This window comes from Schistocerca serialis, chromosome 9, assembly GCF_023864345.2.
Source record: "Schistocerca serialis cubense isolate TAMUIC-IGC-003099 chromosome 9, iqSchSeri2.2, whole genome shotgun sequence".
NCBI lineage: Eukaryota > Metazoa > Arthropoda > Insecta > Orthoptera > Acrididae > Schistocerca > Schistocerca serialis.
In genome coordinates, this window is record NC_064646.1 from 277,381,589 (window position 1) to 277,396,985 (window position 15,397).

General features: G+C 41.0%; 1 protein-coding gene across 1 annotated transcript in view; it reads right to left on the reverse strand.

The window, feature by feature from the left end:
* Window positions 1-15,397, reverse strand: part of LOC126418991 (26S proteasome non-ATPase regulatory subunit 13) — a 36,056-nt gene that overhangs the window by 10,310 nt on the left and 10,349 nt on the right. The window contains exon 6 of the mRNA XM_050086038.1: window positions 8,177-8,374. Coding sequence (XP_049941995.1) covers window positions 8,177-8,374 — 198 coding nt within the window. The remainder of the gene's footprint in view (window positions 1-8,176; window positions 8,375-15,397) is intronic.

A 15,397-nucleotide genomic window follows, 5' to 3' on the forward strand; every position in this document is an offset into this window, starting at 1 on the left:
GGACAGGTTTTGCATCGGGGGCGGTTACAAGGATAGGAGCCAGAGGGTAGGGAAGGTGGTTTGGGGATTTCATAGGGATGAACTAACAAGTTACGAAGGTTAGGTGGATGGCGGAAAGTCACTCTTGGCGGAGTGGGGAGGATTTCATGAAGGATGGATCTCATTTCAGGGCAGGATTTGAGGAAGTCGTATCCCTGCTGGAGAGCCACATTCAGAGTCTGGTCCAGTCCCGGAAAGTATCCTGTCACAAGTGGGGCACTTTTGTGGTTCTTCTGTGGGGGATTCTGGGTTTGAGGGGATGAGGAAGTGGCTCTGGTTATTTGCTTCTGTACCAGGTCGGGAGGGTAGTTGCGGGATGCGAAAGCTGTTTTCAGGTTGTTGGTGTAATGATTCAGGGATTCCGGACTGGAGCAGATTCGTTTGCCACGAAGACCTAGGCTGTAGGGAAGGGACCATTTGATGTGGAATGGGTGGCAGCTGTCATAATGGAGGTACTGTTGCTTGTTGGTGGGTTTGATGTGGACGGACGTGTGAAGTTGGCCATTGGACAGGTGGAGGTCAACGTCAAGGAAAGTGGCATGGGATTTGGAGTAGGACCAGGTGAAACTGATGGAACCAAAGGAGTTGAGGTTGGAGAGGAAATTCTGGAGTTCTTCTTCACTGTGAGTCCAGATCATGAAGATGTCATCAATAAATCTGTACCAAACTTTGGGTTGGCAGACTTGGGTAACCAAGAAGGCTTCCTCTAAGCGACCCATGAATAGGTTGGCGTACGAGGGGGCCATCCTGGTGCCCATGGCTGTTCCCTTTAATTGTTGGTATGTCCGGCCCTCAAAAGTGAAGAAGTTGTGGGTCAGGATGAAGCTGGCTAAGGTGATGAGGAAAGAGGTTTTAGGTAGGGTGGCAGGTGATCGGCGTGAAAGGAAATGCTCCATCGCAGCGAGGCCCTGGACGTGCGGAATATTTGTGTATAAGAACGTGGCATCAATGGTTACAAGGATGGTTTCCGGGGGTAACAGATTGGGTAACGATCCCAGGCGTTCAAGGAAGTGGTTGGTGTCCTTGATGAAGGATGGGAGACTGCATGTAATGGGTTGAAGGTGTTGATCTACGTAGGCAGAGATACGTTCTGTGGGGGCTTGGTAACCAGCTACAATGGGGCGGCCGGGATGATTGGGTTTGTGGATTTTAGGAAGAAGGTAGAAGGTAGGGGTGCGGGGTGTCGGTGGGGTCAGGAGGTTGATGGAGTCAGGTGAAAGGTTTTGCAGGGGGCCTAAGGTTCTGAGGATTCCTTGAAGGAATTCCAGGCGGAGCTTCAAGGAATACTCAGAACCTTAGGCCCCCTGCAAAACCTTTCACCTGACTCCATCAACCTCCTGACCCCACCGACACCCCGCACCCCTACCTTCTACCTTCTTCCTAAAATCCACAAACCCAATCATCCCGGCCGCCCCATTGTAGCTGGTTACCAAGCCCCCACAGAACGTATCTCTGCCTACGTAGATCAACACCTTCAACCCATTACATGCAGTCTCCCATCCTTCATCAAGGACACCAACCACTTCCTTGAACGCCTGGGATCGTTACCCAATCTGTTACCCCCGGAAACCATCCTTGTAACCATTGATGCCACGTTCTTATACACAAATATTCCGCACGTCCAGGGCCTCGCTGCGATGGAGCATTTCCTTTCACGCCGATCACCTGCCACCCTACCTAAAACCTCTTTCCTCATCACCTTAGCCAGCTTCATCCTGACCCACAACTTCTTCACTTTTGAGGGCCGGACATACCAACAATTAAAGGGAACAGCCATGGGCACTAGGATGGCCCCCTCGTACGCCAACCTATTCATGGGTCGCTTAGAGGAAGCCTTCTTGGTTACCCAAGTCTGCCAACCCAAAGTTTGGTACAGATTTATTGATGACATCTTCATGATCTGGACTCACAGTGAAGAAGAACTCCAGAATTTCCTCTCCAACCTCAACTCCTTTGGTTCCATCAGTTTCACCTGGTCCTACTCCAAATCCCATGCCACTTTCCTTGACGTTGACCTCCACCTGTCCAATGGCCAACTTCACACGTCCGTTCACATCAAACCCACCAACAAGCAACAGTACCTCCATTATGACAGCTGCCACCCATTCCACATCAAACGGTCCCTTCCCTACAGCCTAGGTCTTCGTGGCAAACGAATCTGCTCCAGTCCGGAATCCCTGAATCATTACACCAACAACCTGAAAACAGCTTTCGCATCCCGCAACTACCCTCCCGACCTGGTACAGAAGCAAATAACCAGAGCCACTTCCTCGTCCCCTCAAACCCAGAATCCCCCACAGAAGAACCACAAAAGTGCCCCACTTGTGACAGGATACTTTCCGGGACTGTACCAGACTCTGAATGTGGCTCTCCAGCAGGGATACGACTTCCTCAAATCCTGCCCTGAAATGAGATCCATCCTTCATGAAATCCTCCCCACTCCGCCAAGAGTGTCTTTCCGCCGTCCACCTAACCTTCGTAACTTGTTAGTTCATCCCTATGAAATCCCCAAACCACCTTCCCTACCCTCTGGCTCCTATCCTTGTAACCGCCCCCGATGCAAAACCTGTCCCATGCACCCTCCCACCACCACCTACTCCAGTCCTGTAACCCGGAAGGTGTACACGATCAGAGGCAGAGCCACGTGTGAAAGCACCCACGTGATTTACCAACTGACCTGCCTACACTGTGATGCATTCTATGTGGGAATGACCAGCAACAAACTGTCCATTCGCATGAATGGACACAGGCAGACAGTGTTTGTTGGTAATGAGGATCACCCTGTAGCTAAACATGCCTTGGTGCACAGCCAGCACATCTTGGCACAGTGTTACACCGTCCGGGTTATCTGGATACTTACCACCAACACCAACCTATCCGAACTCCGGAGATGGGAACTTGCCCTTCAGTATATCCTCTCTTCTCGTCATCCGCCAGGCCTTAATCTCCGCTAATTTCAAGTTGCCGCCACTCATACCTCTCCTGTCTTTCAACAACTTCTTTGCCTCTACACTTCTGCCTCGACTGACATCTCTGCCCAAACTCTTTGTCTTTAAATATGTCTGCTTGTGTCTGTATGTGTGGATGGATATGTGCGTGTGTGCGAGTGTATACCTGTCCTTTTTTCCCCCTAAGGTAAGTCTTTCCGCTCCCGGGATTGGGATGACTCCTTACCCTCTCCCTTAAAACCCACTTCCTTTCGTCTTCCCCTCTCCTTCCCTCTTTCCTGATGAGGCAACAGTTTGTTGCGAAAGCTTGAATTTTGTGTGTGTGTCTATCGACCTGCCAGCAGTTTTGTTCGGTAAGTCACCTCATCTTTGTTTTTATATATAATTTTTCCCACGTGGAATGTTTCCTTCCATTATATATATATATAAGTGCTGGCAGGTCGACAGACACACAAACAAACACAAACATACACACAAAATTCAAGCTTTCGCAACAAACTGTTGCCTCATCAGGAAAGAGGGAAGGAGAGGGAAAGACGAAAGGATGTGGGTTTTAAGGAAGAGATATATATTTCCTACGTGGAATGTTTCCCTCTATTATAACTATATATATATATATATATATATACACACACACACACACACACACACACACACACACACACACACACACACACACACACACACACACAACAATATTCGACATTTCAATAAATGGAATCTGATTAAGATTTCCTTTTTACCATAAAAATGTTTTGTTACTGCAAAATGATTTTTAATTTATCTTACACATTAGTCATTTTTAATATATTACAGACAGTTGAATGACATGTTTAATGTGTCAACAGCCTGCATGATAGTGGAAACTTCACTGTAATCGAAACATGTAAAAATTTATATTTATTGACACACAATGCCCCACAGATACTATGAAACACAAAACAGAAATTCTCCCATTTTTTGCTTGCTTGCATTACAGTGAAGGCAGTCTGGTGCAATACGCCACAGATCACAAACAGTGAGGACTGACAATTATAATTTAATGAAAGACATACTTTAGGTGGTAATTCATGCACCAGCTATATTAAATTAAAATCATGATGAGCTGTCACATATCTTTTGGCATTTGGAAAAAAAAAAAAAAAAAACCACCGACCACTGTTTATAGTTACGGATTTAAACATCAGTTTTCAAAAGAAAATGACAAGTTCTGTTCCAATATTAGATTTCAAGGCAATGTCTGCAGCATCATATCGCTTGACCTATGTTACACGGCACATGCAAAAGAAAATTATTACATAAATGCTTGTATTCTGAACATTTTTTATCCTCACTTGGACCATGCCTTCCTCATTCAGGATATTTTTGCCAACAGAAAAATTGACTTTTGGTACGTTTTTTCCAAGACATCTACATTCTAAGAAAACACACATTTCAAACCAAAACTCAAGGACATGAATGAGCTACAAAAAAGCACTTCAAATCCTAATGATTATTTGACTGTTTGTTGTGGTCTTTTTGCTTCACAGAGCACTCACTACGGAGTATGAAATTACTGACCAAAAAAATTGTGCTCTATCTGACGACAAAGAAGCAGTTTTAAATTACTGTTGATTCAATTTTTAGCAATAAGTGATCAGGAAAAAACAATTAGCCATGTTAAGGATTATATAAAAATTGGTCTTTTTTGCAAACTGTTTCATATTTGCTCCCTAAAAGTGCATTTTTATCTAAAAAGGATAACAGTAATGCTGTACTCATAGTAGTTGCACTGGTACTGATGGAAATATTCATTAAATACAGCAATTTCTTGAAAGCAAGTTCATTAATATGTTGTTTTACTGTAGTTATTACAAGGGCTCTTTGGGGTGGGTCTGAGAGCTTTTGCTCTTTCTTTCCTTCACCCGAAGTGTTTATTGGCATTTTACTGGTAACCATATTGCATTGTTTAACTCCAATTGAATTGTCTTTGCAGACCTGAAGTAATGCAGTGTGTGTGATATGCACATGTATCTTGTGTGAAGGGAGTGTCACTTATTTTCAACCTGTATCTTCTAAAATGGAACATTCCAAATTTATATGTAGATTTTTCTATTTCTGTAGGCACCCTAGAATAGAATGGTGTTGTATTAGTTGACATCAGCAATTATGCCCTTCTAGCTACTCGCAACCTTTTCTCAGTTGAACACAAGTGTAAAAGTATTATAATGATACTAATTAGTCATTCCTTTATGTCCAAAACACTTTCTTAGGTCTTATTACTTTAATTGTAATTTTTTATGATGCCAAGACCTACTGCTTTACCTGAGAATAAGACAATTCTGAGCATAAGACACCCTCTTCTTTTCTTTCCCTAGAGGCTTCTCAAGAAAAATTTATTTTCAACATATTCTAACTAATCAAAAGTATGAGCTCTTTTACTGACAAAGAATCTGCCCAAATAGTTAGCATTATACTTTTTCTACATTTATGCCATTTATTGACTGTCTACATTAATTTGTGGATCGTTTTCTTTTCTACATTTTCTGTGTACCTGCTCTGTTGTCTGTGGTATCACTATTTTTAAAATAATCATTATCCTAATAGCACAGCTGTGAAATTTATATTTCTGTCATCACAAATATTTGGCTGTTTCTTTAGAATATGTTGTGATTCCCGAGGGTTGTGGTTACTGTGAGACCTGAGAACACCTGAAAACAAATCAAATTTTGCTTCTATACTGACATGAGAATGTTACAATATCTCTTGCTTCCAAACCTACTGTCTGCCCACCACTCTCTCATTGGCTGTGTATAACCAGCCGCTGACACAAACCCTCCCATTCCTGTCATACATCATGGCAAGCGTCGACAACATTGCAGCATGAAACAAACAAGTACACCACTGGCCCCTATCTAGACTTTTACTGTCTCCCTCAGAAATGAATACCATTGTTGAGTATTTGACCAATTTTTAAATAAATTCAATTCCAAATACAAATATATTCACGCAAACTGCAGTTTAAACATGGTAAATGTTCCTAAAAAGCCAAAGTATGCAGTACAGATTCCCATAGTTGACAACGTGATGTAAGTTGCTGCCCACTCACTACTCCCCTCCCCACACTCATCTAGTTCTCAGCCTAGCTGGTATCACTGTTCCCCCTCGAACCCTTCCGTAGTGCTGTGCTTAAGCAACTGTGAAACAAAGATTGCAGTATCTTTTAGTGGGCAAGTTACAAAAGCAAATAATACATACATACATGATTCAGTCCAATTACTAAACTTTACTCTTCCTACGATCTACTACATGGTATTCTGATATGTGAACCGTGATGAACAGTGATTGAATTTCTCATTTGGAACCCACTTAGTAATTCATTACAGTCTCTCATAGTAAAATAAAATGTTGATCTTGTTTCAGATCAAGTAATGGTTTTTGAAGGACAACATTTCCACTTTTGAATATTACCTTTGCTTAAAAATGTTTGTACATGGTACCCATACATGTATGAGAGATTTTATTGTAAACCTGTTCAAATACAACAGGAATTAGTACGATGATAGGATTTAGTGCTATTTCCTCTTTTGTTTCACAAAATTGTCAAATTTTAAGAACAGCAATAGATCAATGAAGTTGCTAGTTCAGTGGCTGGTCTAATACGAGTCAGATGTTATGTGACTGAGTGACATTGATACTTTGGTGTGCCGGGAAATCTTTGACCTCGTCCAACGCAAATATTGTTCTGCTCAGCCCCGCCCTTCTGAATTCTTCAAAATAAATCTGCATAATACCTCAGTTGCCAAAACTTCATCTGTAAATTTAAGATAACTCCTATATGGTCTATTAAAACATAAAAATGTTAACCTCAGCAACAATAGTTTACTCTGTGAATATAAGACCTGTATTTTTCGAATGACTAATTTGGGAAGAAAACCTCATCTTATAACTGAGTAAATACAGTACATTTTATGACACAAAGCAGCAAACATCACTTCATCCCTGTATCCTTTTAACTGATTGTAGCTTAGACTGTTTTATCTTGGTAGGCTGTTTGCTTGCTACGTTTTTAGTCTGATATGTGATGTATTCTGTCGTATGTTCCTCCACTCATGAAGGCTGTTATGGGTGGTGACTCAGGTTCCTCGAACATTCCTCATTCCAACAACAATACTGATGTTTGTTTAGTATCTCATTTGTCATGTTTGTACTCATTTATAAATCTTTATGTACACTTGTCTAATGTCCACTACACAAATTTTTATGCTTAAATCTCAGTTTAGACTATTCAGCACGTTGACACATTTATACTGCTGACACTTTTGTTGCCTGAAAGGCACATTAAGTGCAAGACTGTACCACTTTGTATGTAATACCTATATCATTAGTTTCACACTTACTTAGAATTTATATTCACATCATTCAACTGTGACTTCTGAAATCTTTCCAATAGCAAGGTATTACAGATGATGAAATTGAGACATTATGCATGAGGGGTGGAGGCTTCAAACAGAAGTTTTTATGAGCTAATGAAAGTTACAGTCAGTCAAAACCAGTTTCACTACTAAATTATTTATGTGAGCACTTGACTGCAATAAACTTTATTGTTAAAGTAACTGTGCTTATTGCCACCTTTTGCCAATAAAATGCAAAGTCTTTGATGATGTTATTTTACTAGAGATTTCTTAGGGAGAACATTTGTTTGTCGTCAGCTATCTATGTTGGTACTTCCCCTTTTCCTTAGGCTGACAAGCTACCTGTGAAATGCAATTGTCAGAGGATTAATAACAATAACATAAATGTTCAACAGCATGCACCTATGTTCTTCTCAATTAAATCTTCTACATTTCTACTGGGTATCTTTGTTCCCACGGGGATGGAGTACACTCAATACAATGTAACAATTTAATGCTTTGTAAATGAAATAAATGAATCAGAATATACTTTTTTAGGTTTGTCATAGCTAAGAATGATGGGCTTATTTTTCTTGGTGCCTTGTCTCTCTAGTTTTGAGTGCTATATTGAAACTGTTTATGCTAAAATAAGTGACTGGTACAAATTGCAGGCACTAGCGGCTGCACGTGAGGAGGCGAGTGCTGTAGGGAGGACTGGCCTCACCTCACTCATAACTGACTGTGCTTACTGGATATGCTTCCTCTCCTATCTCTCTCTACAATTACAGAGCTGTGCTAATATTATATTGACAGAACCTGTTGCTTATCAAGTACACGGGGCTGGACCCATGTCATGTGGACGGTGGCTGCAACCTGGTCTATGGCACCTCGGACCAATCCTTGGGCAAGGGCCTTCATTACTAGAAGTTCCACTTCTCCAATAGGAAGGCGAGTTTCTCGTGCTATTTCCTCAAAAGTGAGTTGTCTGTCCGTAGCAGCCCGCTTAAAAGTCATCTGTAAGAACAACAAGTATAATAAAGCACCAATGAATATTTAAAAATCTATTTTTTCAAATACTCACTAAACAGGCTTAAGACATTGCGCAAAAACTGGCACCTGAGATTAGAGAAAAAATTAAGAACTGTAACACAAGAAAATGGAAAGAGCCTGTAAAGTTAATAGCACAGCAGTGGAAAAGACAACACATATGCATTGAGAGCAGGGAAAAAGATTATGAGGCTGCGACATCACAGCCAGTGTTGCAAGACTTTTTCCCCATATCAAGAGAAAGAATCATTACATGACAGCATGTAGTATGCTTAAGTGAAAGAACATTTAATTGTATTCTGACAAGCGTCTTTATAATGTGGTGATGCATGAACTTTGTAATTCTTCCCTAAAAAAAAAACTTCAAGTACTGTATTAAAGATGAATACTAGTGTGAAAAAATCTCTTGCTATCTTATTTGCTCTTCTCTCACATGCTATTGTCTCCCTTATCATTGCCGATACAAGATCATCACTGGGCTGTATTAACTCCTGTAAGTGTTGTGAAGGTGTTTTGCATTAAAAAACGCAAAAAAATTATTTTATGCATACAGACTACATTATTTAATCATCCCGTCAATGGAAAATACAGCAAAAGCTTACCAGTGAAAAAGTGGAACATTTAAATATGAAGACTTTTCATTTGGTTCATGATCTTTTTATGCAGCATCTTATGTGTGAATATCAATTAACTGTTACACTCATTAGAATCTGCAATCATATTTATTTCACAAAGCCCAAGAATCTTTCTAGGTAACACTTTCTGAATAAAAAACCTTATCTCTCTTCACAGTAAAAGAACTGCCAAACGAATATTCTCCAAGCAAACTGTGGGCCATAGCTAATTTCAGAATTCCAGCCAAGGAACTGATAACAGTGACAATTAGTCTTGCCTGTCATGCAAATTAATTATGATGAATCAAAAAAAGATAATTTCATTGTTTGGTCCCTGTTCTTCTTATAACGTTGCAACAAAGAAAGGATTTCAATAAATCATTTACACGACTTCAAATATGCCTGTCATTAGGTTTGATAAACTCAAATTTTATTTCAAACTAGGGATGGTAATGTTATAAAACCACCCTCACAAACCTCATCTGAGATGAAGACAAAGGTCTTTGTGCCTCTGACCAGTACCTCAGAGATTAAAAGCCATGCTACTTGTATTTAACCTTTCCAGGAAAGACTGTTTTATGGTCAGATACAGCATAACCAGATTACTGGTAGTAGTGTTACATCTCCTGAACCCACAATAAAAGTAACAGAAGCTGTCTGGATACTAGGACATATACGACATTGGTCGCCACTAAATTCAAAGACATTTCTTGCAATACCTCTAGTGAGGTTAACATCTTGATTACTACTTGGGTAAATACTAATTTTCAAAAGTTTGGAAAGGGGAATCAAAACAGCTTCTTTCAATGAGTACAGAAATTTTCATGTTATATGTACAAAGTTCAAACAGTATGGTGTATTCCATTAAAATTTCCTGTGAGGTGACACACACACTACTTTGGTGCATTTTGCTGCAGACAATACAAAATCCAACTCCCATTTTGAGAAAATGAGGTTGAAAACTTTGATGCTGATAAAACAAGTTCCAAGTGCTCTCCATAGCAATTATTTAGCAAAACTACATCATTTACTGATTGTTCAAGCAAAGTACTCTGACATTTTTTGGCTAACATCCTTTGCTAGTCTGCAAAATTCACTACCTCATCATTACATTAATAAGGCACCTTCCACCATACTCTCAAATTGTTCCGAATGTCTTGTAAAATATGTGATTTAAGGAAAAATCTACAGATCTCATGAATTTCTAAGGGAAACTCCCAATTGCACCCCCCACCCCCCAGTTTTCATGGAAAGATAGCCCAGTGGGGGGCATGGAACCATTCCAACTGCAGATCATCACTACTCATTTCTCCATCCAACATACTGTAAACCACAATGTGACTGCATGGATGCATTAACTTATTAGCTGCCATGGTCCCCCTTCAGGGACTGCATACGAGAAAACTAGCACATACACTTCTTCCACAGGACATAGTGTAGCAGCAAACCTAAAGCAATTATGTGCGTACTTTGTATTGTGAACATTTGCTCATTTTCCCTCCTCCACACACCTTGCATTACCATAAATTTGAAATGCGAGTTCTGACGGCAGAGCAAGGCTGATTTTGGTCGTCTTGATTTTTTATTGGTTGTTGGTGAGTGTTGGAAAAGGTAATAGCACTCTTTTTCATGTCGGTATAATTTACACGGGAACAACATACCCAATGCCCTATTTGGGGATCACATCTGATACTGACCAGAATTTCAGCCAACAGTTTATAAATTGCATTTTACATGACGTAGCTTGATGAAAGCTTCTTTCTTTGAAAGTACTTTAAGATATTGTGAATTCCTCAACAAACTTTTGGGTTTCTGACAATGAAGATGATGGCAACAATTGTTCTGTAGACATTGTGGAACTTCCTCCATAATGGATCTATACAGTTTCTGACAATATAAAGATGATATTAACAATGACGAAAACCAGCAGATGTCCCTGAACATGTTGAAATTCATTTGTGACAGGGAGCGATGAATTCCCTATGGTGGACATCGATGTACTATCTAAGAGTACCAAGAGGTGATCTTGCATCCCCATAACCTGCTAAAATGAGAGAATTGTCATTGAATTCGAAGTCCACAAAAAAACTAACCCACTTACTCAAAGGTGTACATAAATTAAAGTGCTGCAATGACAAGGGGAATGATCTCATAAGCAAACTCTAAGGAAAAAGGACATGTTGTCCGGCAGAATACGACCTATGCTGGAAGTGCAATGCCTACCACTTTCCTCATTCAAACGACTGCACCAAGAAACGTAAATTACTCTTTTCACTGGTTATCATTCCCCAAGATGATTTAGATTGGTGTGAAGATGGTGACATGGATATTCAGTGCATGAGGAAGTGCAAGAGCTGACACAGGTATCCTGAAATCAAGTGGTTTCTTCCTCTCAATTCTGAACACACACTTATTCCAAAACAAACTTTCCAATATTTTCCCCTTGATAAACTAAATGAAAATGTTCTGAAATTTGTCATGTTCTCTGAATATTTGTGCACTGATGAACAAATGGTTCGATATTATGCGCACAAGTATCTTAAGCAGTTTAAACGTAGTAAGCTTGTCAGGTTTGGCTTTGAACAATGGAAAACCAGCTGCTTAGAAATAGGTTATCAGATGCACGCAAGTCAATGGAACCTGGAGATGACGATGCCAGTCCGTCAGGACATCTGTTGCTGCTGCTAATTTCTATTTTAGAGACACTAAAGACTGACAAACTTCACTTTGACAATTTCTTCACATGATTCTCTGTGATGAAACATTTCCAAGATATTGATGTCAGAACAATATGAACTATTCAATTCAACAGAATGAATGAGTGTTCCATTTTAACAGACAAGGAGATGAAGAATAGTGTACATCTGACAACAGATTTGATTTACAAAATGAAATTTTGGCTGACACAACAACAACATGAAGCTATTATCCAACCATGAAACCAGAAGTGAAGTGATGGAGCATGATGAAATACATCCTCCAACCTAAGCTGATCCCAGAGTATAACTAGTATAAGGGCCACAGTGGCCAGAACCATTGGAAGGGAAAATATATGTGTGCCTACACATATGTGTGCATATGGATGTGTTTTCTATTTCAGGAGGCGGCCTTCTGGACAGAAGCTACAATGTATAGCAGCTTTCTCGTAGTGCCTGTCTGCAACTCAGTGTTGCCTCTATAAGATGAGAAGCAATCTTTCCTTTTCGTAATATTGTTGTTGTTCCATCCTGGACTTTCCATTCTTTGATTAACCATGCAGCACCTCATTCTTCCCCCACATACGCAAGCGTACAGTGGTGCATAAACATTCCACATGACTAGTATTTGTCATTATAGTTACTCTTTGACGTTAGTGATAGACAATTCTATGCATCACTTAACATGCAACTGTTCAGCCTTCCACACTTGCAAGCTATCCTGTATACACTTGTTTTATGCAGAAATGTTCAGTTTTACAAAATACTACATATTTGGTGACCCTGACAATAACACAACATGATAGTGTCGGCTGTAGCATTCCGTATCACATTGTAAAGTAACATGAATGTTCCTTACGTCCACATCAGTCGCACCGCTCTAGTTCTCACATGAAAACGAACAATCCGCCAGTCACTACAGAGCCAGCCACCATCAGCACAGTTAACAGGGTTACAATTAAACCCCAGACATTCTGGCAACATAACCCGGTGTTGTGATTTGCACAGCTCGGAAGCCAGTTCATCCTTGCACAGATATCAGCAGATGAAGTGAAGTATAGCTATGTAGTCGCGACACTAACAGAAAACTTAGCTGCTGAGATACAACATACACTTGATACAAAATCCAACGCTGAATGGTATGCGCCACTTAAGAACATGCTAGTGATGCCCTAACACAATTGGAAGCGAAATGACTAGACAAGTTTTACGAACTGAGGAGCTCGGCAACTGAACCCCATAACAACTTACGCCATTTGCACTCGCTGGCATGCAACACCGCGAGTGATGACATGATGCACAACATTTGGTTGTCCCGATTACCTTCTGACACTCGAAAAATTCTGACAGTGTGCGCGGGTGATTTAAATGCACTAGCGCAAACAGCAGACAGGATTGTCGAGCCGCATCCCAAAACAAACATGTCAACACTGACACCATGGCAAGAAAATAAGCCTTCAATGACAATTAGCGGAGCTTACCATGCAAGTGGCCGCATTACAGACGATGCACATACGTCGTAGATCACACTGCCAGTCGTCAAGAAGTCTTAACCACTCACTATCGGCACAAAATCTGTGTTGGTACCACAAGAAATTCGGCAATGATGTGCGAAAGTGTACAACACCAGGCAAGTGGAAACGAAGTGTAAGGCATAGCAGTAACAACTCCTCACCCTTGTAATGCATGTTGTCTTTTTGTCACAGATTGCAACACCAAAGTACAATACCTAGTGGACAAAGGGCCAGAAGTGTCCGTGTACCCAGTAACTCAAGTACTGCGCCGGAGCTGCGACAATTCTTGTCTGTTTGTGGCTAACAACTCTTAAGATTAAAATATACAGTGAGGTCCAATTGTTGCTTAACCTTGGACTACGCTGTACATTTGAATGGCACTTCACAGTAGCGGATATATTGCGGCCTATCATCGGAGCTGATTTTTTATCCTTTTATGATCCAATTCCCGACCTCCAATGCAAGCAGCTGGTCGATTCCACTACAAACCTGCATACTCCAGGGAAGGTGTGTTGCCTCACTTCGACTACAGTATATACTGTAACAAGAGATTCTAAAAGAATTTCCCGAAATCATGCAGCAGTCGCCTACTCTCCCAACGGTTAAACACACAATGCTACATCACATTTTGACCATACCAGATGCGCCATCTCACGCTAGGCCTAGACGTTCGATGCCAGAGAAGATGCAAATGGTGAAGCAGGAAATCCAAAGCATGCTGCCAATGAGCATTTGCAGAGTTTTGATTAGCAGTTGGGCAGTCCTAATCCATGTGGGACCAAAGAAGAACGGATGGTGTCCATGTGGTCATTGCCGACAGCTCAATGCAATGACCATCCTGGATTAGTACCTGGTGCCACATATAGAAGACTTCTCTGCCAACATTCATGGCTAGACTATTTTCCACCACTGATCTAGTCCATGTTTCATGGATGAGGTAATAAGGACTTAGACTTCTGTTTTGTTTACATAGATGATATTCTGGTGTTGCCTGCAGCTGAAGAAGAACATTTACGTTATCTGGCTCAGATATTTAGTCTTTTAAGCACACAAGGCTTAGTAATTAATCCTTCAAAGTGTACTTTTGGAGCAAGGGAAGTGTAATTTTTGGGTTACACAGTAGGTGCACATGGTATTCCCAAGATAGTGTGGAAGCCATAAACGAGTATCCTCGACCCTTTACAATCAGATAGCTACACCGGTTTTTAGGGGGTCATAAGTTTTTACAAAAGATTTGTATAAATTACACATCGATTACAGCACCCCTAAAGGGCACACCAAAGCCGAATGACAAGTTGCATTGGACAAGTGATGCAGAAGATGCTTGTCAAGCTGTAAAAACAGTAAATGCAGAAGCTGCACAATTAGCACACCTCGTCGCAAACGCTCCCCTTGCACTTATGGTTGATGCTTTGTCTACAGCCATTGGCACTGTACTGCAACAACAGGTCAAGAATTGTTGGCAGCCCACAGCACTCTTCAGTCAGAAGTTGTCACCTTCACAGCAGTGTTGGGCAACCTATAATCGCAAATTGTATGCACCTTATGTAGCAGTCGAGAAATTCAGGCATTTACTAGGAGGGTAATAGTTCTACTATTTATACATATCACAAGCCGCTAACATACGCCTTTTCTGTAAAACCAGAGTTGGCCACACATTCCAGATGAGAGTAAATGGGATGCCCACCACCATTCCACTAGACCGACTCCAGCCACATTTCCTGACAGATTGAACACAGCAAGGACTGCAGGAGGTGACCGAGAAAACACTAATGTAGCAACAGAAAATGTCCCAGTACCCCACAGCCACGACGAGACACTACGGATGCCAGGTGTCTCGAAGAAGAAAACGACGCCGAAGATTGGTACCTCACATCCGGCTGGAACCACTGGTTCCAGTGGCACAATGCCATGTTTCAAGAAAGCAGTGGTAACATATGCACGGCAGCATGTCGAGTTCAATCTGCGATATCATTAACATCAGGAGTCGTGAACACCTCATTATGTCCCTGCAAATGCGATTGTATGGTGGTGCACAAAAATTCCATGTGACTAGTATTCGTCACTATAGTTACTCTCTGATGTTAGAGATCTAGACGATTCCATGTTAATTGTTCAGCCTTCTACAGTTGCAAGCTATACTGTATAGACATGTTTTACGTGGAA